A 25591-nucleotide genomic window follows, 5' to 3' on the forward strand; every position below is an offset into this window, starting at 1 on the left:
TATGGAGGCAGATGTATGCTTCTAGACTGTGAGCCCACTGTTGGGTAGGGACTGTCTCTATATGTTGCCAACTTGTACTTCCCAAGCGCTTAGTACAGTGCTCTGCACACAGTAAGTGCTCAATAAATATGACTGATTGATTGATGTATGGAGGAAGAGCATTCCAGGCCAGGGGAAGGACGTGGGCCGGGGGTCGATGGCGGGACAGGTGAGAACGAGGTACAGTGAGGAGGTTAGCGGCAGAAGAGCGGAGGGTGCGGGCTGGGCTTTAGAAGGAGAGAATGGAGGTGAGATAGGAGGGGGAGAGATGATGGAGAGCCTTGAAGCTGAGAGTGAGGAGTCTTTGCTTGATTCATAGGTTGACAGGCAGCCACTGGAGATTTTTGAGGAGGGGAGTAACATGCCCAGTGCCATCATCATCATAGAATGGGAATTCTCAGGTCCAAGATCCTGTTTGTGTTTAAGTATTGGGGTAATTTTGTTGGGGTGAGCTTGACAGGGCCAAATAGGGAAGGTGGCAGCTTTGAAGATTCTGGATAATATAAGGGATTGATGATGGGAGAGGGATGAGATTAAGACATGGATGAATCCAAAAGAGGAGAAAGCATCCTGCAGCAGGAGACTTCAAATAAGGCCCAAGTGAAGCCCTCCTAGTTGCCTGATCTACTTCATTCTCTCAGTCATTGTTTGAAGGGGACAAGGAACCCAAAAAGGGGCTTGTGTCCCTTATTTAATCAAGTCCCATACACAGAAAAGGAAGTCTGCTGGAATCCCTGCCAACCAGCCACCTCTGCTTCCCTCTTCTCACTTTATGCCTTGCCAACCTTCCTAGATAATCCCTTCTCCAACTGCCTCCCTCCCCCCACCTCCTTGATCTGACCCACGGTTCTCCACACTCTGGGCCCTTCTCCATGACCTGTTTTCCTTTCCAAGTCCCCTTCTCTGAGGATTAAGACAGGCAAAGGGCTGGCAGCAATGCTGGCAGGTTAAACTGGGCCTGCAGGATGTGTGTGTGCGTGTGTGTTTTGGCGTGGGCAGGAAGGGGATGCAGTCGGGCTAGGGAGCAGGGGCTGGAGGGGGTTGGAGGGTGTGAATCAGGTCTGGCTCCAAGCAAGGGCTTCGGTTCCTTTCACATGACTGAGGTCAGGCAACGCGCCTTCATTCCAGCCTCCACTTCCTTGACACGTTGGTTTTTGTGGCTGAAAGGGACTCTGGGCCTAGTGTTCCCCTCGATGAGGCAAACTTTAGCCAAAAAGATGTACCAACGACCTCAGCCACTCCTCGCTGATTACAGCATCCTCTAGTGGCCCTTAAAATGGCCAGGAACACAAAACCCCGCTCGCTAGTAGTTAGAAGTTCCTAAGTGCAACAGGAGGGCCTCCTCCTCCTTCAAGAAAACACGATTTGATTTCCCAATTCAGTCCAACGCTCAAGACAAGGGCACTGCCAGAGGCACAGAGAAAATCAGTAACCATGACAGAATCCCAGAATCATAGCCCTCTTTGCCATCATCATCATCATCATCAATCGTATTTATTGAGTGCTTACTATATGCAGAGCACTGTACTAAGCGCTTGGGAAGTACAAATTGGCAACGTATAGAGACAGTCCCTACCCAACAGTGGGCTCACAGTCTAACACCTGCCAGGGCCAGGTGTTATTTTTGTTTAGACTGCTTTTTCCCCAAAGAAATTTCTATTGTTTGTCCTAAGACTGCCCAAGACAAAATCAAGGTCTGAGGCTTTTTTAAATGCCCTGGATACTGCTCAGTGCAGGCAATGGCAAAGCTTTGGAAAACATAATCATAACATTTGTGAAGCAATTATTATGTCCCAAGTACTACACTAAGTGCTAGGGTTGACACAAGATAATCAGGGTCAAATACTGTCTGTCCCACATGGGGCTCACAGTTTAAGTAGTAGGGAGAACAGACATTGAATCCCCATTTTACAGATGAGGAAAAGATGTTAAATGATTTGCCCGAGGTCACACGGCCCACACCATTAAACCAATGTCAGAGCTTGCCCAAGTACCCTAATAATAGGACCCCTTTTGGACCAGAAGACTGCACTGCCTGACCTGATGACCAGTTTCCCAGTCCTGTCTCTGCAAGGGCCATATTATTTTCTCCCTTCCTTCTCTTCCTTGCTTGGGGGTGGTCAGGGAAGATGAATCAGTGGTATTTATTGAGCACTTACTGTGTAGAGAGCACTGTACTACGTGCTTGGGAATACAAGGATAAGATGAAGGTAAAACAAGATAAAACAGAAGTATCATCAGAAGCTGGGTACAAAGAGAACGAAGCAATTATTCTCCCCACTCAAAAAAAAAAAAGAAAATGAGTATACCAAGAAAGTTAATAATAATTTCTTAGCAAGAAAGATTAGCTCACTTCTCTAAACCCAGTAATATCCCAAGTGAGTTTTCTCAAGCTGGGGTGCATGATCTGTGGTTACTGGTTCAAGCGCTTAGTACGGTGCTCTGCCTACAGTAAGCACTCAATAAATACCCATGATTAACTGGCCCTCCGTTAGCACAAGAACCAAAGAAATACTATAAGGAAGAGATGGAGATTTGAGTTTCAAAGTCCAAAGCCAAAAGAGACATCCTAGATGAGGAGTTTCCCTCCTGAAATCCACCAGCAACAGTAATCCAGGAACAGACACACAGGAGTAGCTCTAACTGCATATCTGTCTGTGGTTAGTGAAAGAATTAGTCATATAGATGTGAGCCTGATTAATCTCTAGAGTTAACAGCCCCTAAAGAAGACTGTCCTCACATTTCTGTGCTAGATACGTTTGATGCCTGCAGTGACCAACCCCAATTTTGGGGGGAAAAAAGAACCAAAAACAAAAATCAAAACAAAACAAAAATCTTTTTGTTCATAGAAGGCAGTAAAATAGTTACATTCTAAAGACAGGAACAACAAAAATACATATTAAATTTTGCTACATTTCCTTTTCTAAAGGACTGGGAGGAAGTGAAAGAGACGAGATGAAATTGCAGTCAGGCAGACTTGTAAGCCAATCAGGAGACATACTTGAAGAGGCACACTCAGCCACAAAAACATTGTCTGTGTGGGCAAAACAGAACTTAACAGGGGATCCACAGAAACCTCTGTTCAAAGTTTGCATGCATTTCCGCAGTTAAGCAAATTGAGTTTCAGGATTTTTTCTTCAAATTATCACTGACTGTGTTTTATATAGGAGTAGAAGATACTGTCAAAAGTGGGTATTTGAGATGGTTGAAAAGATGGTTGAGAAGCTGCATTGCCACGTGGAAAGAATACAGTCCTGGAAGTCAGAGGACCTGGATTCCAATCCCAGCTCTGCCACTTGGCTGCTGTGACACCTTGGTCAAGTTACTTAATGTCTCGGTACCTCAGTTACCTCATCTGTAAAATGGAGAGTAAATCCTATTCCTTCATGCTCAAACTTGTGAACCCCAGTGTCGGATAGGGACTGTGTCCAACCTGATTAACTTGTATCTACCCCAGTGCTTAGAACAGTATTTGACACATAGTAAGCACTTAACAGATACCGTTTAAAAAAGAAAAACAAAACTGTTGTTTCGATTAGCTTAGACATAAACATCCCTCAACTCCTTGACAAAGGTGAATACCACTGAGTGCCTGGCAAATAGTTTTTTGAAAAAGAAGATTTCATTGATTTAACTCTCTGTGTTTTTAGGGTTTGGAAAATGTGGCCTAGTCATTTTGTCTTACTACTTTCTGTAGAAAATAATGATTATGGCAACCACTGCCATCTTCCAGCCACCAAATATCGTCAATTATGGTAGGAGCAGCTGAGATTTTAAAGAAATCAAGGAGCTTCCAAACCTCACATCACAAAATTACAAATCAGCATTAAGCAGCATAGGAGCTCTCCATTTTGCCCCTGAGTGACATGGCAAACAGGGAAATGGAAAGCTGAATGTCTGCATTTGCCTTTCAGGGTGTTCTCATTCAGTGGAACTGGTACAGAGCTTCCAAGACCATGTTCACTGACCTGGCCCCAGTATGACTGTTGCTGCCACTTTTAACATTCAGTAGCAGGCTCACACGGTTCCTAGGGGAGTCACAGAACAGTACTTGCTGCTGCCTCAAGAACAGAAGGCCGGCCTGCTATACTGACAGGGTGGTTGAGGGTAGGGCTTATCAGATCAGGGATGCTGGCCAGTGAATTTGAGCCCTAGCTCCTGCCACTACCTGGTTGGTGACTCAGGGGAAATCCCTTCACTCTCTATGCCTCACTTTCGCCATCTGCATACTATAATATAAATACCTGCCTATCACTTTCTACAATCCGGGGGTGTGAGGGGTGGGATAATGAAAGCCTTCAGGCATTTGGACAGCATAGAATTGCTTCAGAGAGGGTTCAGTAACGTTCTCCCAGGCCCGGTTGCAGTTTCAAATCTGCTACGGGAAGAGTGGAAGAAATCCTATATGATGGCATTTGTTAAGCACTTACTATGTGTCAAGCACTGATCCAAGATCTGGGGTAAACACAAGGCTAATCAGGTTGGACACAAGCCCTAACCCATTTGGGGCTCACAGTCTTAATCCCCATTTTGCAGATGAGGTAACTGAGGCACAGAGAAGTTAAGTGACTTTCACAATGTCACTCAGCAGACAAGTGGTGGAGCCAGGATTAGAACCCAGGTCCTTCTGACTCCCAGGCTTGTGCTCTATCCACTATGCTGTGCTGCTGCTATACGCTGTAATCTCCTTAAGAGTCAGGGGATATCCAAATGCTCAATGATTTATATCTCCCATAGCCTGAGTGGTGTGCAATTTGTGGGTGTTTACAACACTTTTGCTTCATTCAGTGCCACACATCCTTCAAAATTAGGGTTAATTAAGCTCAGAATTATTCTTGTTGAGACTGACTCTCCTGGGGAGAATGAGCTCTACCCTATATCTCTGTGAATATTCCCTGGGGGTGACAGGAAGAGGGCAAGTGCCCTCCTCCAATGCCCAGGGTAATAGCGATGCTGGGCGAGTCCTGCTTGGGACAAGCTAGTGGGGCAGGTCTGGAGACTGGTTCCTATTGGCATGATTCTACGATAAGAATGACTTCCATGACTCTGTTCCCTTCCCTAACAGGGCTGGTGAAACAAGCTCATGGTTGTGGAGGGTCGAAGCCCTTGAAGGGAACTCTCTAGCTGAAGCAGGCACCACAATGGGGCGGATTTTACCAGATAAACATGCTTAGCATTTGGAACGATGAATTCCAACAGGGTTCACCACCTGAGCTGGTCCATGTCTAACCGCACAGTGAACACATCAGAAATCATTATTCTCACCACAAATTATGGAACCAAGTGGTGAGAATCACTTGTGGAGGCATATACATCCATGCTGTTCTCTTTTCCCCGAATTCGGGAATTCCCCTGTGGTGTATTTAGACCTCGCTCAGTTTCCAAATGGGTCATCTCCTAAAATATTCAAGCTAGAGGCTGAGCTTACACACACACACAGGCAAATTATCCAGATAATTTAGATGCCCCAAAATACATTTTGCCCTTAGTGATTTGGCTTTTTGTCAAAGTGAACATCTGCATCTCACTGTCGGGATAATTCAAATTTGGCAGTTTTTTGATTAACTGAAAAAAAATTCCCTCACCGTACTATATTATTCTATTTCTTGTTACTACTATATCAATTTAGAATAATATGCCATCTACCATTAGTTGATGGAAATTTAACGTTGAAATTCAGTTTCCGTTTGAGGTAAAGTATTGGGAGAACAATAACTTTTTTTCCAATAGTGGTGAGCATGGAATTTGTGAAATAATTTAAATGTGGTCAAGGCAAGCAATTAGCTTTCATCAGTCAGAAAAATACATTACTTTGTCAAACTAAATTGCTGAGGAAGGAGTTCTGCAGATAAAATTGTAAAAAAAATCCTTACGGACCTAAATCTTTGACTTCTTGCACACAGTAAGTGCAAGGCAATTTGACATATAACCAGAAAATACTTAAGCTCTGTTTCATGACTTTAACCCTTAATTCAGAGTTGAAAACTGATTATATGCTTTGCAAAACAAGTTGCTGACCTACTTGACGTAGATAGTCATAGTTCCCGCTTTCCCTTTTTACCTTCAATTGGAGTTCTTTGTATCTTTTGGACATCCGAATGAGCAATTTCTCATCATTTATCACAGCAGACTTCTCTTGGTAGTATTGTACCATAGCCTGGGCTGCCTCAGTGTATGCCATCTCCAGAAAGGCCTAACATAGAAGAAACACATTATATTACCTGATATAAACATTACATAATTATTTTATAAAACAGATTTTGGTTCCATAATGAATATGCTTATTTGCAAATATGCATATTTATATATATGTAGCTGATGATGCTGATGATAAACAGGGAGTGGTATAACCACCCACACCAATTATTTGAAGTCAAATTTTACTCTTTGATACACACACACACACACACACACACACACACACACACACACACACACACACACACACACACACACAGATATGCAGGTCCTGGGAGAGCACAAAAAGACCCCAAATCAGGATGTGGCTCTTGTGTATAAAAGAAAAGTGAAAATACATTATAATGATGATACAGTGCACCACTTATATCCTTTCCTAGTTTACTTAGCTAATAAAATACCAAGGAAAAAGAATCCTTATCCTAAAGAAGGAGATCTCCAGGAGCAGAACCCAAGCTGAAATCAAATAGCAAGATCTTTCTAGGACGTCTTCCCAGCAGAGAATGGACAAATCCTGAAAATATCTACCTGGGAGGCCAAAATGTGAACATCCTTCTGATTGGCCTCAATTCCTAAACACCATGAATTGAATCTTTGGTGGCAGATTCAGAAGAAGTATGGCTATCATTCCTCTTATTGTTTTCTTTTCATGTATCGCTAAGATCCTTCATTCCACTTAGAGAAATAAGGCTAAGGATTGGGAGCTTAGGACTCCTACATTCTCCTCCAGTACTTCTGTGAACTCCCTCAGGAACCTTTTGCAAATCTTTTAAAATGTCTGGTCCCTAGAGCAGAACCTTGATTATCAGTTCATGAAAGTTTGCAGCTGACTCTGGGGTCTTTAACTATGAATGTACATTCTCTGAGATCTGACTGCCTCTGTTTGAATAAGAAAAATAATAACGTGGTAAGGAGGCTTTAAGTTAAGCATTCTGATGCACATACAAGCATTTCAAGCTGAGCTCACTCAATTTAGAATTAGAAGCAGGATTTTTCTGAATCTGAGCTCTCTAATTTCTACTTTGTCTCTGAAAATGAGGGAGGTAATCCCCAGAAGCCTTGTGAGTTTTAGTAAATTCCTTTTGATATATGTGTCATTTGTCATGACAGTGTCATGTGGGACAGGGGTTGTGTCCAACGTGATTAACTTGTATCTACCCCAGAGTTTACAACAGTGCTTGACACATAGTGTTTAACAAATACCATAGTTAATTACTTAAATTCTCAAGGGGTACAGTGTGATTTCCATTCATTCTCGCACATACCCTTCCTTATTTTCCCTCCCTCAGTCCTATCGGTGGAGAGTTTGATCACAAACTAGAAAAACTGATTCTGCACAGATCTTGACCGGTTCTATACCCAGTCCAACAGATTCAAGAAGCCGAGGCCATCATGGCCTCATTTTTAGCTATACAATTATGATTTTTCATGCCATAGAATATTCAGTGCAGTCTAGAACAGGAAGGAAGTACTGACAGCAGCAGAAATGAAAGGTAAAAGCTAAGTCAAGCCAGGTACCTGATTGGTAGACTTCATGAGGATGTAATTGGTTACTTTTCCAAAGGGAAGTCCCAGGTTAATGACATCATTCTCAGTGCAGCTTCCTTCAGGGAGATTGCAGATGTGAACTACACGGCCAGCAGTGACTTTCCTCTGTGGATACTGAGAAAAATTGAGGCAAATATTTGGAAATGCCATTCTTTAGCTTTCCCCCCATGCCTCTCAAGCATCAATATTAGAATCACTTCTCTTGTGGCAATAGAAATCACACCTCCTCCAAGAGGCATTCCCCAATTAATTTCTAACCTCCCCATTTTATATTCCCCCAACTCCCCAGTATTTTCACACCAAAAATGTACTTAAGTATTTACAACCCCCAGGCATTTATGTTCTTATCTCATATACTTTATTCATACTATCTGTAATATACTTTTATAACAGTCTCCCCCACTACATTGTAAACTCCTAAGGGTAGGGATCCTGTCTCCAAATCTGACTGCATTCTCTGAAGCATGTAGTGAGGTGCTCTGCACCCAAGGGATACTTAATGAATATAACTGATTGAATAGAAGCAGAAACAGAATGTCCCTACACGTGGGCACTGAAAGTCACTTTGGTAGGAAGGTCTAAGTCTTGCTGCTTGAGGTCTACTTCTTGGCACATTGTGGAGGAAGCTTGGAATAAAAGGGAATGCAAATTGGAACAGACCACCAAGGGAAATTATGAGGTCTTGAAGATTTTGTGGGAAGAAAATAGACTTCCATATGTCTAGAATGGCTAAAGGTGGAACCAGCTGTTCGATATTTTGACTGCATATTAGTAATCATTGCCAAGGACAATAGGAGAGGGCAACCCACTTCTTCAAAGAAAAAGCCTGTAACAGTAATATATTGTTGTTCTATTCTGTAGGGTAAGGGAAATCAGAAGAAATCACCTAGCTATTTTGGCGATGTGAATCCACCATAGCATTATGTGGACTTAGTTTTCCTTTATTTTATTTTTCCTTAACAATACCTACATTTTCTCTTATTCATTACTAATTTTCTGCTATTTTCCAATGCCCCCTTCAGAGCTCCACACCCACCATGGGATCTATCCCTAAACAGTTCTTTATTCCTGCTGTCCCATGAAATATTATTCCCAAGAGCACATTTTAACTCAAAATGTGTGTATGAAGCATGCCTAGTAAGAGCAGAGAAGTAGCGTAGCTCAGTACAAAGAGCATAGGCCTCAGAGTTAGATGACCAGCATTGTAAATTTTGCCTCTACCACTTACCTGCTGTGTATTTCTGTTCTTCAGTTTCCTCATTGCAAAATGGGGATTCAATACCTGTTCTCCCCCTTACTTAGACTTTAAGCCCTACGTGGGATCTGATTATCTAGTACCTATAATTTAGTACAGTTCTTGGCAATAGTAAGCACTTAAATAGCACCCATTATTATTATTAGCAATAAAAATAATATAAATGGAGAGGGAGCTGGAGCAGCCTCTGTAGTATTTAGATATTAATGTGCAAGGACAGATAAGTTGTAATTCAATTCATAAACCTTTTTATCCCTTCTCTTCACTTCCACAGTTCACCAGGGATTTCCTTCCTTGGAATGAAGTTTGGATGCTAGCATGGATCAAATGCTCACCCAGCAGTAACTGCTTCTAGGAAGAGGAAAAGAAACTGCAATGCTACAGCAGATCTCAGACATTTCCACCCCTAAATTGAAAGGAGGCATATACTCTTTGGTTCAGAGAAGTTTCCATATGTGATGTGAGATGGATGAAATTGAACCTACCTAAGGATAGTCTGCATACGTCTCAGGGCATAAATAAGTGAAGGGCTTTAAAGAGCCCATGAGTGCTACCATTTTGCCAGTTCACGTTTTTAACCTGAGCAAAGACACTCTGCCCTTAAATATGGTGAAGAGTTCAAAGAAAGATGCAAATCCATGGAGCTTGCAAGAGCAAAGTCCCCAGAGCTCCTGGGGGTTCGTGGCTTGGAGTCTGAGTTAACAAACTGAAAATTAGGGTCGGGATTGTTACTTGAATTTTCATTACCAAAGCATCCTGTCTGGAGTTTGGAGTCCTCTTTGTGTTTTGACTTTTTGCAGAGGAAATGAAAGAGAATAGGCATGCCTTACAGTACTTATTTTATAGCTTTTTGCTTACCAGGTTGCCTAGAGACTGGAGAGTGAATGGAGGCTGTATCACTGCTTTTTTTTTGTTTTTGCTTTTCTGGAGAGTGAAAGGAAAACCCAAGGGATTTTTATTAAGGCATTAATTGTTCAACAGCTGACTGGCTGGAGGTTGAACTTCGTAAAACAAATATCCTCACATTTACCTTTAACTCAAAATCCTGGAGTCAATTTCACTGCTAAGGCAGCTATAGGAAAGGGAACAAAATGAATGACTGTCTAAAACTTCTCAATCAATTGTATTTATAGAGTGTTTACTGTGTGTAAAACCCATACTAAGCACTTGGGAGAGAACAATATCGTACAATCCCTGCCCACAAGGAGCATATTTTCTCTATTTAAATGCGCTCCTTAGTTTCCTAATACTTGCATTCTCTGCTTGCTTTCTAAATTGCAGCTGCAATGTCAGCCTAACAAACTGAGGTAAATACAAAATCATATATATAAGAATTATGCCTCTCAGGCTGGACATACTGGCATTTTACATTTCTGTAAATGTAAAGCATCTTGGCAGATAGACTGACTTTGATTCCAATGCTAATTCATCAGCTGGAGAGTTCTCTTTTAAGGTGTAAGACCAGAGGTGCCAGTTTTTGTCTTGTGAACCCAGGAGCGATATGGGGGCCGGGGTTGTAGGGGGCAATGAGGACTGGGAGAGGGACCAGGCTTCAAAGAGGTAACAGGCCAGAAGGCCCCCATTTTGGGTCATTTCATCTCTAAAGGGAAACTCTCAGGTCTCAACAGAGATTTGGAATGAGAAAGTCAGGGAGTCCAGCTCAAGGAGCTCAAGAAGCGTGGCTCAGTGGAAAAGAGCCCGGGCTTTGGAGTCAGAGGTTATGGGTTCAAATCCTGCCTCTGCCAATTGTCAAGCTGTGTGACTTTGGGCAAATCACTTAACTTCTCTGTGCCTCAGTTACCTCATCTGTAAAATGGGGATGAAGACTGTGAGCCCCACGTGGGACAATCTGATCACCCTGTATCCTCCCCAGTGCTTAGAACAGTGCTTTGCACATAGTAAGCGCTTAATAAATGTCATCATTATTATTATTATTAAGGGCTGAGGAGTCATTGCCCCATGAAGTGGGCACTCAATAAATATGACTGAATAAATGAATGAATCTGTTTTTAATATCCTGACCCTGGAGGTCCTGTTTCACTGCCTACCCAAATCTTGGCTGCTTTATATGCACAGGATGGGGTTTTTTGTGCCAGGCACGCTGGGGTAGATACAAGGTAATGAGATTGGACACAGTCCATGTGCCACATGGGACTCCCAGTCTTAATCCCCATTTTACAGAGGGGGTAACTGAGGCAGAGAGAAGTTTAAGTGACTTGCCCAGGGTAGAGAGAAGTTTAAGTGACTTGCCCAGGGTCACTCAGCAGACTCGTGGAAGAGCCAGGATTAGAACCCAGGTCATTCTGACTCCCAGTCCCGTGCTCTATCCACTAGGCCACACTACTTTTTATTTTAACATAGATGCCGTGTGTGGCACTGGAAACAAAGGTGAAAATCCAAAATATATGGAGGATTGCAGGGTGAGATTCAGAATTTCCCTGGCAGTACACATTCATTCAACCCTAATCCTGATTCGGGCCCTAACTCACTTTATGTAAGTCAGTCTGCTGCTCTCTGCCTCAGTTTCTCCATATTTACAATACAAATGTCCCAATTCCCAGAGTCACTTGATGTAAACAATCTGAACAGCTGGATCAAGAGGAAAAAAATAGCTAGGTATCACGTAAAAGGAGTCACGTAGGAAGGAAGCAGGTGCTAAGTAAACAACACAGAGCTGTGAAAACCGAAAGGCAGCTTTACAGGGATGAGTGGCAGTCATGTTCTGTGTGCCTTCTGTAGACATATAAAGCTATTTACAGCCGAAGAATGCATAGGCAGCCCCTTCCAGAAACCTGATTCCTCTGTTCACCATGACTTGCTGAGCCAAGTATAGCCACCCTGCTGTTTTGTCACATGGCATCAGTTTGACTAAACGAGAATACTCCTAAGGAAAGGAATACTGCAAAATATTTCAAGTCTCCCCTTCCTGCTGATGAAAGGCAACATGCAAATTGCCTCAACCTGTTTAATATAATTTTGATTACTATCCAAGCCAAAGCTGGAAACAAATGGGTATGACATTCCCAAAGGATTTGACCCAATGCCACTTTACTAAGTGAAAATTCCCAATGAGAACCAAGAATGGGTTTAGTATTCCAAGGAATTTTAGGTTCCCTCTACACGAAATATTGCACTGTAGTCCATTTAACCTGTTTTCACACTCGGAGAATGTTCAAGAGAAAATGCCCTTTTTTCCCTGTTGGAGAATGGAATGCCAACTACAAATGTTCTCCAGCAGGAGCAACAAGCTGTTAACATGGAAGACAACTGACGTGCACACTTATTCACAGAGTGATGATTCAGAGAACAGCTGGAGTGAGATTGGGGCTTCAACACTTGAGAAAGATTGACACGATCAGACAAACATTTAATACATAAAGCTTCCTTACTTCAAACCCCACTAATCCAGAATCCTGGACAAAATAGCTGTTCCCGGCTTCCCCTCCCTACACAAAGAAAGGCATTACACCAGAGCTAATAAAGCCTAAAAAGAACTGCACTGGAAAAATATTCCAATACAGCAGAGGCTCAGTTAGGGAAAGGCACAGCTGGGGACACAGTTAAAGAAATGTTTAGAAAAAGGAAGAGGTAAACTGCATAACCATGAACACACTCAGAGAACTAAAACAAAGCTGCATTTAAAAAATAATCAGTGCAGTTGAGCAACAGGGTCTGTGTCTAACCCACCTGTATATTCTTTCCCAGTGTTTGGTGCAGTACTCTGCACACAGTAAGAGCTTAATAAATACTATTATTACTACTAGAGAAAAGGAAGGAAACTTCCCCCTCCTGCCTCCACTTTAATAAAATGCACTATTTTGTAGGTATTTAGACATTTCCAGATAATAAAGGCCAAGATGGTTCTTGACAAATTTTCTGGGGGTTCTTTAGTGGTATCTGTAGAGTGCTTACTATGTGCCAGACACTGTACTAAGCTCTGGGGTAGATACAAGCTAATCAGGTTGGTCACAATCCATGTCCCACATGTAATCCCCAATCTTAATCTCCATTTTACAGTTGTGTTAACTGAAGCACAGAGAAGTTAAGTGACTTACCCAGGGTCACACATTTTCTATATTAGTCTCAGGACAATTCTTTCAGTGGGAAGTTCAAGAGAGTCCACGTGTCCTTAAAAACTTAACTAATGATGTTGGTGATGATAACAACGACAATGAAATAATCCCATCAGGAATTTTATCAAAAGAAACACTGAGGTGGGTAAGAAAGATAGTTTTAAGAATACTCAACAGGACAGAACCTTATTTAAGGCAAAGAGAGAGATTCTTGAAGCTCTAAGTGAAGCCTAACTTCAACTTTCCTATATATGACAGAAGAGATTAGTTTTTCTTTAGGACAATCGCTGGACTTCTGGGTTTCTTGGCTGCAAAAAAGGGAACAGGAAACATTCCCAAAGGAGAGAAGGGGACCTCCTATTTTGCCCCAAGGCAAAATACCATAGCGGGAGTTCAAGGTTAGCCCAAGAGGCAATGTGACTATTCAGCCTCACTGGATGAGCCTCAACTGTTTGTGTCAGCATTGAAAGGAAATGATGGAAAAGATTGATCAAAGAATCCCCAGCCCCATAAGAAAGGGCCCAGACTCCAGAGGCAGGGCCATGGAGAAGGCTTCTCAGTCCTGAGAGGAATTACTTGCCTTTCTCTCAAGCTGCCCTGTGATCCAGTCAGTCTCAATTGCCCCACTTGGAGACAGAGAGCGAGCATCCACTCTGCATGCCCCACCTCCATTAGCTCCCTTCTCCTTTACAGAGCTGAGAAATTTTAATAGGTCAGTACGCATCTGCTACATCTGAGGAAGCTGGGAGGGCCATGTGGTTGGGGCTGCAGGTCGATTTTAGGCACTATCTTCATTATATTTCAAATGGTGATTATGTTGGTAGAGTCTGGAAGTCCGTGATTGTAGTCGTGCATCTCCAGGTGGGGTGCAGCTGGCCACCCCTCCCGCCACCAACCAGAGCCCAGGGCTGCAGCCCCTAAAGCCCTTGCATAAATCTTGCCCTGCTGTTCTCAAGGAGCTTACAGAATAAACACAAAGGCACAGGAAAATAAAACATGAAATGCATTACCTATGGAAGAACACAAACAGAAGAAATAAAAACCTACAGAAGTAAATTAAAGTGCTTAGAGGTTACTGAAGTGGAGATTCATGGATTGGAAAGACTGGAGTTGGAAGAGGTTAATCTGGGAAAGATTCACACACAAAAAATATGCTTCGAGCAGAGTTTGAAAGGTGGAAGAGGATCTAGGTTTGGTTAAAGTACTAGGGGATTTTTCACAGTGGGAAGGACACGTACAGTGGTATAGCCTAACCCTGCTGGGCACAGCCCAAACACAGATTATAAGCTTCTATCTACTTAACTATGCAATAATCACTTAAATTGAATCAAGAGTTGAATCAACGGTCCAAGCCCAACATTCAGCAGGGTGCTCAATGGCTTCCCCAGCCTCTCTTTGGTCCAGAGTGTAATAGGATCTTAAGTCGGTCAGTAATGTTTGCATCACTATTCCCAGCCCCGAGCACTTCACTACACCCTTCTAAGAATCCACAAAAGCCAACCAGAGTAATCAAGTACATTAAAGCCCAAAAGGCTTATTATTGTAATTCATCATGCCCATCAACTCCTCCAAATTTGGATTAGGCTAGATGCCCTGGCCTTTCAGGCCACTAAGCATATTACAGCTGTGAATGACCCAGATTGAGGTGTGTGGGAAGAAGGGGAAGGGAAGTAGAGTGAATTGAAGAGACTGTTCTCCTGGGGGGTCTCTCCTCCCCCGGAAAAACGTTGTTCTTATAAACATGGTCAGAAAAAAAGAGGCTGACTTCAAACTGGAGAGACTGTCTACATTTCCACTGTCCTGACAAAACTCCCCAAATTCCCGGGGTTAGGGAACATATGTTAGCTACTGCTCCAGGGTCGCCGTTAATTTAAACTGATTATTGTTGACTTATATCCCCTTACTCAATTCATTCATTCATTCAATCGTATTTATTGAGTGCTTACTGTGTGCAGAGCACCATAGTAATCGCTTGGGAAGTACAAGTTGGTAACAGACAGACAGTCCCTACCCAACAATGGGCTCATAGTCTAGAAGGGGGAGACAGCAAAACAAAACATGTAGACAGGTGTCAAAATCATCAGAACAAATAGAATTAAAGCTATATGCACATCATTAACAAAATAAATAGAACAGTAAATATGTACAAGTAAAATAAATAGAGTAATAAATTTGTACAAATATATATACAAGTGCTGTGGAGAGGAGGAGGAGGTAGGGCAGGAAGGATGGGGAGGAGGAGAGGAAAAAGGGGGCTCAGTTTGGGAAGGCCTCCTGGAGGAGGTGAGCTCTCAGTAGGGCTTTGAAGGGAGGAAGAGAGCTAGCATGGAGGATGTGTGGAGGGAGGGCATTTCGGGACAGAGGAAGGACGTGGGCCAGGGGTCGACAGCGGGACAGGCGAGAATGAGGTACAGTGAGAAGGTTAGTGGCAGAGGAGCGGAGGGTGCAGGGTGGGCTTCAGAAGGAGAGAAGGGAGGTGAGGTAGGAGGGGGTGAGGTGATGGAGAGCCTTCAAGCTGAGAGTGAGGAATTTTTGCTTGATTCGTAGATTGACAGGAAGTCACTGTAGATTTTTGAGGAGGGGAGTAACATGCTCAGAGCGTTTCTGCACAAAGATGATCTGGGCAGCAGAGTGAAGTGTAGACTGAAGTGGGGAGAGACGGGGGATGGGAGATCAGAGAGGAGGCTGATGCAGTAATCCAGTCGGGATAGGATGAGAGATTGAACCAGCAAGGTAGCGGTTTGGATGGAGAGGAAAGGGCAGATCTTGGCGATGTTGTGGAGGTGAGACCGGCAGGTTTTAGTGATGGATTGGATGTGTGGGGTGAACAAGAGAGCGGAGTCGAGGATGACACCAAGGTTGCGGGCTTGTGAGACGGGAAGGACGGTAGTGCCGTCTACAGTGACGGGAAAGTCAGGGAGAGGGCAGGGTTTGGGAGGGAAGATAAGGAGTTCAGTCTTGGACATATTGAGTTTTAGATGGCAGGCAGACAACCAGATGAGATGTCCTGAAGGCAGGAGGAGATACAAGCCTGGAGGGAGCGAGAGAGAGCAGGGGCAGAGACGTAGATTTGGGTGTCATCAGCGTAGAGATGATAGTTGAAGCCATGGGAGAGAATGAGTTCACCAAGGGAGTGAGTGTAGATAGAGTACAGAAGGGGACCAAGAATTGACCCTTGAGGAACCCCTACAGTAAGGGGATGGGAGGTGGAGGAGGAGCCCACAGAGGAGACTGAGAATGAAAGGCCGGAGAGATGAGAGGAGAACCAGGAGAGGACGGAGTCTGTGAAGCCAAGTTTGGATAGCGTGAGTGGGATACCCCTCTTCTATACTAGGAACAATTACTGGATACCCAAACTGTTGGGACAAACTGACCTCAGGAACTTTACAGTCTAATAAGACATAAGATGGTTGCTTAAAAGGCAGTTTTTGAAAATGGTCATTCACTCATTCGAATTTATTGAGTGCTTACTGTGTGCAGATCACTTACTAAGCACGTGGGAGAGTACACGTTCCTTGCCTATACATGAACTGTTTTTTGTTTCATTCTTTGTCTTTATAGTCCATTCATTTTATGAATGAGCGGGGAGAAAGAGGGAAGCCGTGGGAAGCACGGAATGCTCGAGGAGTGAGTAGCAAGTGACGGAGTGCAAAGGAGGGAGTTGGAACAGCCAGAGGAGGGAAAGGGAGATGGAGCCAAGGAAAGGAGATGAGGGAGGCAGGGACTGAGGTGTGTGGGTATAGAAAAAGGATGGAAGTGTGACAAAAGGGGACACCAAAGAATTTTCTGGCAATAAGCAGTACTCTAAAAAGGGCTATGTAGACCTATCAATATATCTTCTAGCCTTTAAATATATCTCCCAGCTTTAAAATACATTTTTTCTTTTGAATCTGGCTGGTGTCTGGGTAAATAGCTTATACCTACTTAGGCACAAGAGAAAAAAAAATTGAGAACCATAAAAATTTGATTTTTTCTTGTTACTAAGAATGTAGAAAGCATATTTTCTGATTAATAGCAATGACTTTTTTATGTTCCTGGTTTGAAGAAACTAGCTCTGACCTTTTGACCTGGGATACTTCCCCCAACCCCAGCTTCACTTCACACTGAAAATAGACCGAACATTCAAGTGGAGGATTTGCACCGTGGTTATTGATTAGACAGGCTAGAAAGATTGAAAAAAGCTTATGTACTCACATTTGTTCCTGAAGAAGTGGAAGGGAATGCAGGGCTTGACTGAGCAAAGGGCCTTGTGGGAGCTGGAGTGTAAGCAGATCCAATATTGGTGGTATAATCTAAACAACGAATCACACTCACCCAGTGAAAACCTAGTTATTAACTTTGCATTTAAATTTTAATCACCTGGGCCTATCTAATTGAAAAACAATTATTCTCTGGGGCTCTTTCCACAAATACCAATAACAGGGACACAAATGTTAAAAAAACTAATTAATGTTCTGACAAGTTTGCTCTTTTCAGTTGGATTTTCCAAGATTTTGGCGAGAGTGGAACTGCACGGGGAGCTTTAATGATGGAACATATCACATAATGTTTATTCATAAATCAGACTTCTGCCCCATGTTACTTTGGCCATCTATTCACTCATAAGCAGGGGATTATTCACCTTCATTGCCAGGAGAGTTATAGACAGCTGTGCTGTTTGGAGAGGTGCGTAAAGTTCCTTCTGCTGCCACAATACACCGGACACCCATGCTGGAAAAAGAATCAGAGGGACAAAGAGAAGGAACTTCACTGCTTGCACCTGAAAAAACTGAATTCGAGATATAAAGAGATCAGCTCTTCAAAGCCACTACTTACTTTTCAGAGAAGACCATGCATTTTTGGGTGTGCAGTTTCCCCTTAATATGATGCTCCCAGTCCTAAATCAGAAGGAGAAGATGAAAGACCAAAGGTGATCAATCACAGCAAACACTGAGGGCAGGGAGAGAGAGCAAAAGCTGTGATTGAAAAATCCATGGGACCAGGCTGGGTGAAAACACAATTTTTCTGCCCACTCAACTCAATCATTCAGTCAATCAATCAGCACATTTATTGAGCTCCTACTTTGGTCCCTCCCAATTTGTGATCATTGTGGTCATGAATCCCCCCAAGCTCTCTTCCTTTCAGCAAATCCTCTTCCTCTGTTTCAAAAAGCCCTTGCTCTCTTTCACTCCCTCTCTTCCCTCTTCTTGCCTCTTCATCATCCCTCTGTCCTCTGAGCCTCCACCTTCATCTGCCTGGGCTTTGAGACCCAACTGTGCTAGACGTCAAATTTCCCCTCCATTCCAAATAGAACTTGGTTTACCCTCATGGATCTGAGGGAAAACACACATCACACACTCACATATCAAGTCACCAAACTAATAGATTGGCATAGACATCAGTGTTCAGAAATGGAGAAGAGTCAGCAGAGAAAGAAGCAAAGGCTGAACTGGGACTATTCTATTATTCCATCTTTCTTCCCCAGTGATGGCTACTTTATATTGTAGTTAAAGTACTGGACATGGTTATGAATGAGACAGTTCTGAACAACTGCCTTCCCTTAACCAAGCTATTAGGACTGTAATTTCCATCATAGCTCCCTGATGCTTTTACTTGGCATTTTCATTTGCTGTAAAGACTACTTTATCAGTGTCGATGAGAGAGGATATTTTCAGCAAAAATACCTGTAGATGGAAGAAGGCACACGAGTTACCTTCCAAGGTTCAGTCCAGGAGCAGAGATCTACCGTGATGATATAGGATGACCCCATCAGAGGAAGGTGAAGGTGGAGTCAAGGATCTGACAGGCCCAAATGCTCCAGGGTAGCAGCAGAGCTGGCTTCAGGCTGCCACCTCCCCACACACCGTGCCACTGTCTGGATCCAGTGGTGCCCACTGGCAGCACCCTCTGACATAAGGGAAAATGGGCCATGATGGGAGCTCAGGAGACCAAGCAATTTGAGAGAGGAGCAGCAGCCCGGGAGCTGGTACCTAGCTCTGCTTTATTGCTGGAAGAAATCCCACACCACTGATTAGAGCAGGACCCAGGCTACTAGGCCTGGATAAAAACCCGTGTGAGGCAGAGCCTGGGACAAGTTCCCTGCTCTCCCTCCCCTTCCCTGGCTCTGAGTTCGGCTTTTACCCTGGGATATTGTACAACATCATCCTGGCTGTTACAAGCAAAATGCTAAAGGATTTAACACATGACACAAATGGAAGAATTTGAACTGGTAAATTAAGCAAGGAACAGCAGGCAATGAACAACTAATTTTCAAAGAAGAAAAGTGCACGTGGACTGAGAAAACCGAAGGCTAAAAAAACGACCCGAGGGCTTAGTTTTGTTAAGTGATCAAACTTCTCAGCTGACACCTTAGTTTTTGGTGACCCGAAGCACTTTTCCAACACAAACTTGCCACCCACTGCACTGGGGGAGGTTACAGATAGGGAAACTAAGGCCCAGAATGTTTAGATCCTTAGCCTGAGGCTCCAGATTGGAATAGAACAGGGTAGCATTTTTTTGATTGAGAAGACTCAATCAAATCAGTCAATGGTATCTTCAAGTGCTTACTGTGTGCACAGCACTACACTAAGCACTTAGAAGAGTAGAGTATAAATATCTCTTTCCCCTCCCTCTTAGACACTGTGGAAGTCACACTGTGTCTGATCTGTTTGAATTGCTGCTACCCCAGCTTAGCAATAGTTTTACTACCTACGTGCTACTGGTATGATTGCCTTTATTATTATTATTATTCTGCTCAATACTTGTTTTCTCAGGAAAATGTCCATTTCCTAAGGGTGATCTGAAATTTTGATGTGTATATCTATAATTCTATTTATTTATATTCATGCTATTGATGCCTGTTTACTTGTTTTGATGTCTGTCTTCCCCCTTCTAGACTGTGAGCCCCTTGTGGGCAGGGATTGTCTCTGTTGCTGAATTGTACTTTTCTAGTGCTTAGTACAGTGCTCTGCACACAGTAAGCACTCAATAAATATGACTGAATGAATGAACGAATGAATTTCAAAAACAGGGTAACAAGATAGATGGGAAATTTCAGTTAACAAAATCCTCTCCCTTCTCCCAGCATGTCTGCGCTCCTGGGACTCAAACCTGCTGTCCCTTGGAAGGCAGCAGCCTCTCAGCCCAGAAGCCCCATGTGGGATAGGGACCATGTCCAGTCTGATATTATATCAAACCTAATGCTTAGCATAATGCTGGCATCAAGTAATAATAATAATGGTATTTGTTGAGAACTTACTATTTGTCAGGCACTGTACTAAGCACTGGGGTAGATACAAGCAAATCAGGTTGGACATGGTCCCTGTCCCACACAGGGCTCACAGTCTTAATTCTGATTTTACAGATGAGGTAACAGACACAGAGAAGTGAAGTGCCTTGCCCAAAGCCACAGGGCAGACAAGTGGCAGAGCCAGAATTAGAACCCATGACCTTCTGACTCCCGGGCCCACGTTCAATCCACTACATCATGACCATGCCATCGGTATTACGGGAGGGACTGGGCACTACCGGCCGTCGTCGGGGTCCCGCCGCCTGCCCCCGACTCACCTTCAGATCAAAAACCTTCTTGTCACAGATACTGCAGACATGCGGCAGGTGAAGGGGCGTGACACCGTGGAGGTCGTTGAGGTCCTGGGGCTGCAGGGCCGGGAGGCTCTGGCCTTGTTCCTCGGACTGCCGCATCCGGGGACCGCCGAAGCCCGGCTGGCCGTCGCTGAGCCTACCGAAGGGGCCGGGACCCCCGGGGCCGAACTTGGTGTCGGGGGTCGGCTCCTCGGGGTCGTACAGCTCGTTTCTAACCTCGTAGGGCTGGTCGGTCTGCGGGGGCCACAGGCCAGAGCCGGCCACGAGGTCACCCTTGCTTGGGCCCGGGAAGCCTTGGGGGCTTTCCCAGTGGCTGTTTGTGCTGGCCCCGAGGGGGACTGAGGCCGGTTCTACTTTCTGGTTCCCAGGCGGGTGAGCAGTCACATGCTGGTCACCAGAAAAGCCCAAGGATTGTCCTCTTGGCACGTGCTGCTCTTGGGGGTTTAGTCCGTAGAAGTCCTTCTGAAATGTGGCTTGGCCGCCCGGCTTAAGATGTCCTGCATGACTGTAATGGCCCTCATAGTTGGCCCCTCCAGGGGTTGGGGCTGCACTGGACAGAAAGCTGGGCTGGCTCCCAGGCTCTGCCTCCGAGGCATATGCCTGAAGGGCCCCGGGCTTGCCATAGTCGTAAAAGCCTGCGGCCACAGCCGTTGGGGAAGGGACTCCCTTCCCAAGGCCCAGGATGACCGCTGGCTGGGGAGGGGGTTGTGCGATGAAAGGGTGCATCATCAGGGCACCGGGGGGCTGGCCTGGCCCCAGCCCGGGGCCCTGGGGTGGCCCGGCCTGGCCGGAGGAGGGGAAGGCAATCCCTCCTGGGGAGAACTGGGAACTGGGCACTGGGTGCTGGGGTCCACCCGCATGCCCTTGGGGGGTGCTGAGCACCGCCCGGGGTCTCAGCTGGTTGAACAGAGGTTGGGACATGGCCACTTTGGAGAGAACTTGGTTCAGCACAGTGGCGGCCGCAGTGTTGCTCGTGACCGCCGTCTGGGCCAATTTGAGCCGGTGGAGTGTGAGCTGGGCTTGCAGCTGGGCCAGCTGGAGGCTCGCAGGAGACGGAAGCAGGGGGTTCGGGGTGCTGATGGAGAACGGATTTTTGTCCAGGAGCTTGGCAGCACTGCAACGACAAGTTTGCATGAACAAACTGCTTCTAAATTGGCTTATCCAGAGGGTTTTTTTATGGCATTTATTAAGTTCTTACTATGTGCAAAGCACTGTTCTAAGCGCTGGGGAGGTTACAAGGTGATCAGGTTGTCCCTCGGGGGGCTCACAGTCTTAATCCCCATTTTACAGATGAGGTAACTGAGGCACATAGAAGTTAAGTGACTTCCCCTTAGTCACACAGCTGACAATTGGCAGAGTTGGGAATTGAACCCATGACCTCTGACTCCAAAGCCCATGCTCTTTCCACTGAGCCATGCTGCTTCACAGCATGCTAAGAAAATAACTTGCCCCCGGGACCAAAGCTCCAATCCAGCCCATCATTTTTGCTCTTACAATGAGTTTAAAAGGCCCCAAATGTAGTAGTTGTGTTCTTGGAGAGTCCCGGTTGTAGGAATCATTGAACCATTGAGAAACAGGAAGTGAGATCCTCATTACTTGACCGCAAACCTAATCCACTATTTTTCATCAACTCGATCACCCCAAAGACATAACCCAGGACCAATACATGACTCGGATTTCCTAGCTAGCTCTACCCTGGAGCTTTGCTGTTGAATCAAATTAACCTTAACGTTTCTCCACTTCGTCAGGTTTGGGGAAAGGGAAACCATCGAGCTGACGTGGGAAACTGAACTCCCCTTTAAGGCTGTCCCTTAAAGTGCTGTCATGTTTGATGTTTGCGGTGCCTGATGATGTTTTTGCTTTGGCCTCTGAGGCTCGGAAGGTGCTGGCTGAGTAATCTGAACAGAATGTGACAAGAAGCTGAGGCTGGCCTGGCCAATATTCAGTGACTGATTTGGAAAGAGCAGTACACACAAATCAAATCCAAAATCCAGTCCAATCTTGCTTCCTGGTTCAGAAACACACACTTCTTGCTAACAAGGTGCTAATATGGAATCGATGCGGTTTCTATAACCAAGGTAAACAAGGGTGTGGTTTTCTTTTTTCCAAGAACTGGCTTGTAGCCCAAGAATGACTACTGGTTCTTGCCTGTGGACTGTTGTTTGGAAAAAAAAATGCTGACTTTTCAACCCAGGTATGTGAAGGTCTGGACTAGGAGAAGTTATTTTCATTCACAACAGTAAGAAGGAAAGCAACATACCCACCCCTTCAGTGTGAAAAGGACTAAGAATCATGTATGGCTCTATTCAGCCACTGTAAAGTACCCAATGAATACAATATCCTAACAAAATCATCTTAAAATACAAAAGCCCCAGTTCAGTATCTCAACTACTGGATAGAGCACAAGCTTGGGAATCAGGACCTGGATTCTAGTCCCAGCTCTGCCACTTGACAGCTGTGTGACTGTGGGCAAGTCAATCAATCAATCAATCGTTTTTATTAAGCGCTTACTGTGTGCAGAGCACTGTACTAAGCGCTTGGGAAGTACAAGTTGGCAACACATAGAGACAGTCCCTACCCAACAGTGGGCTCACAGTCTAGAAGGGGGAGACAGAGAACAAAACAAAACATATTAACAAAATAAAATAGACTAGATATGCACAAGTAAAATAGAGTAATAAATACGTACAAACATATATACATATATACAGGTGCTGTGGGGAAAGGAAAGAGGTAAGGTGGGGGGGGAGAGGGGAAGGAGGGGGAGAGGAAGGTGGGGGCTCAGTCTGGAAAGGCCTCCTGGAGGCAGCATAATGAAGTATGGACTGGAGTGGGGAGAGACAGAAGGCATGGAGATCAGCAAGGAGGTCAGTCAAGGTGGGATAGGATAAGTGCTTGGATTAGTGTAGTAGTGTTGGGTAGATAAAAGCAAATCAGGTTGGATTCAGTCCCTGTCCCACAAAGGGCTCACAGTCTTAATCCTATTTTGCAGATGAGGGAAGCAAGGCACAGAGAAATGAAGTGACTTGCCCAAGGTCACACAGCAGCCAAGTGGCAGAGCCGGAATTAGGACCCAGGTCCTTCTGAGTCTCCAGCCCGTGCTTTATCTGCTAGGCTAAGGTTCTGAACGCTGAGCTGGTCACCATAGAGGACCAGGATGGATCACGGCAGAACTGGTGGCAGATACTAGCACTCAAACTGTTGGACCCAGGTAGGAGTGAGCTGATGAGGAGGGGTAAGAAGCAAGATTCCCCACTCCTTGCCCTATCTCCCTCTCACTCCCTGCTTTTCCTCTTTTCTCCTTCTCCCTTTTGGCCCTTCCCCTTCCCTCTTCTATCTCATCCTCTCCTTTGACCTTCCCTCCAACTCAATTTCTGACCCCTTTTGGTCTGCCTGGAGGTCCTGACCTTCTTTTGGAGACAGCAGTTAACTAGCACCATCTCCTCTCCTCTCCTTGCAGGTGAAGGAAAGCGTTGGAGAGATTAAAAAGCAGCAGCCAGAGATGCTGCTGAGGGGGGGAAAGGGAGGGTCAAACTCGTGACCCCTCGTGACGTTGCCTGAAGTCAGTTAGGACAGCTGGCCGCAGGCAGGGAAGTGTGAGAATGAAGCAGCTGATGTACCCCTCCTCCACCTTTGGCAGTTGAGCTTCTTGCTCTGGTCCCAGACTGATGAGGCGGTGGTGGCTGCTGTCCCAGTATGAGGGAAAGCTCATCTGGGTGAACTGAGATGGCGTGTGTGAAAGGAAGTGTGAGCGGGGTGTATGTCTGGGTCTCTGGGTCTCTCTCCTATTTCTTTATCTATGGGCATCTCTCTCACTCCTGTCTCTGCATCTGAGTGTGTCTCTCCTGTCTTTGTCCTGTCACTGAAACTGTGTCTCTTCTCCTTTCTCCACCCGAGTCTCTCCTGCCCTCCACCTGTGTCTTTCTCACTCCTTTCTTTGTACCTGTGTCCTTTCTATTGTCTCTGCACCTGTCTCCTTCCTCTCTGTACCTGTGTCTCTTTCCCTCTTTCATCTCTGCACCTGTGTCTCTTTCCCTCTTCCAGCTCCGCAACTGTGTCTCTTTCCCTCTCCCATCTCTGCAAATGTGTTTCTTTCTCTTGCCTTTCTCTGGGTTGTTCTCCCTCTTCTGCATTCTTCTCCCATTATCTTGGACCACGGTGGTCCATCCACATGGATTAACATAGCTATCTGAAAATAGTAAATATTTTCATTTGCAAGCCTTTGCGGGTACATTCAACATATAAATGTTCAATTGCATAAGCGATCCATCCACTGGAATGAGTATGCCATGCCAAGGCCAACCAGTCTGGTTCCTGTTCCAGCATTTCTATTAATGTGGATCCTCAGAAATTACAATCGATGGAAACACTATCTGAAAATCAGTGGATTTCAACTGTGATTTGCTGTAGCTCTTGAATACTGCGAAATGTCCCTGTCTGGGGGAGAATCAGACTCAGTTCAGACTCAAATGCTTCATTAGGAGATGTGCGTCACTTTCTGGAAGGTCTACCCAAAACAAATTAAATGATAGTCTCCCGCCCCTTCTGCTTTTCCACGGTAACTTTTGAAAACTAGGCTGACAGCATCATGTTTATAGGAAGCAGGACATCGGGACTCCACTCAAGCATGCATTCCTGCCACTCAGTTCTTGATAACCATGCAAGGGGCATACAATGGGGTGTCACTGTCTGTGTCCTACAACAAGCATCACAGAGTGTTCTCCAAACTGAGTACGCTCTACCTAAACATAAGAGTCCAAGTATTAACACTGGGCAAGAATGGCCAGGGTTCGCTGCCACTAGGTTAACCAGTTTGGTTTAACTACAGGACATTTTTACATTTTTTTTTCACTTGTCTGGGCAGTGTACAAACTGGAACTGCCTGGTAAAACCAGAA

The 25591-nt window shown here is 44.8% G+C and overlaps 1 protein-coding gene across 1 annotated transcript in view; it reads right to left on the reverse strand.

Annotated features, from left to right (window-relative positions):
* The window catches only part of RBM20 (RNA binding motif protein 20), a 164225-nt gene that overhangs the window by 29661 nt on the left and 108973 nt on the right, over nucleotides 1-25591 (reverse strand). The window contains exons 2-7 of the mRNA XM_038758330.1: nucleotides 20659-21808; nucleotides 17929-17990; nucleotides 17735-17823; nucleotides 17308-17405; nucleotides 7756-7899; nucleotides 6101-6232 (exon numbers count right to left, since the gene is read on the reverse strand). Of these exons, the coding sequence (XP_038614258.1) occupies nucleotides 6101-6232; nucleotides 7756-7899; nucleotides 17308-17405; nucleotides 17735-17823; nucleotides 17929-17990; nucleotides 20659-21808 (1675 nt within the window). The remainder of the gene's footprint in view (nucleotides 1-6100; nucleotides 6233-7755; nucleotides 7900-17307; nucleotides 17406-17734; nucleotides 17824-17928; nucleotides 17991-20658; nucleotides 21809-25591) is intronic.

The sequence above is a fragment of the Tachyglossus aculeatus genome, chromosome 16, assembly GCF_015852505.1.
Source record: "Tachyglossus aculeatus isolate mTacAcu1 chromosome 16, mTacAcu1.pri, whole genome shotgun sequence".
Classification (NCBI taxonomy): Eukaryota; Metazoa; Chordata; class Mammalia; order Monotremata; family Tachyglossidae; genus Tachyglossus; species Tachyglossus aculeatus.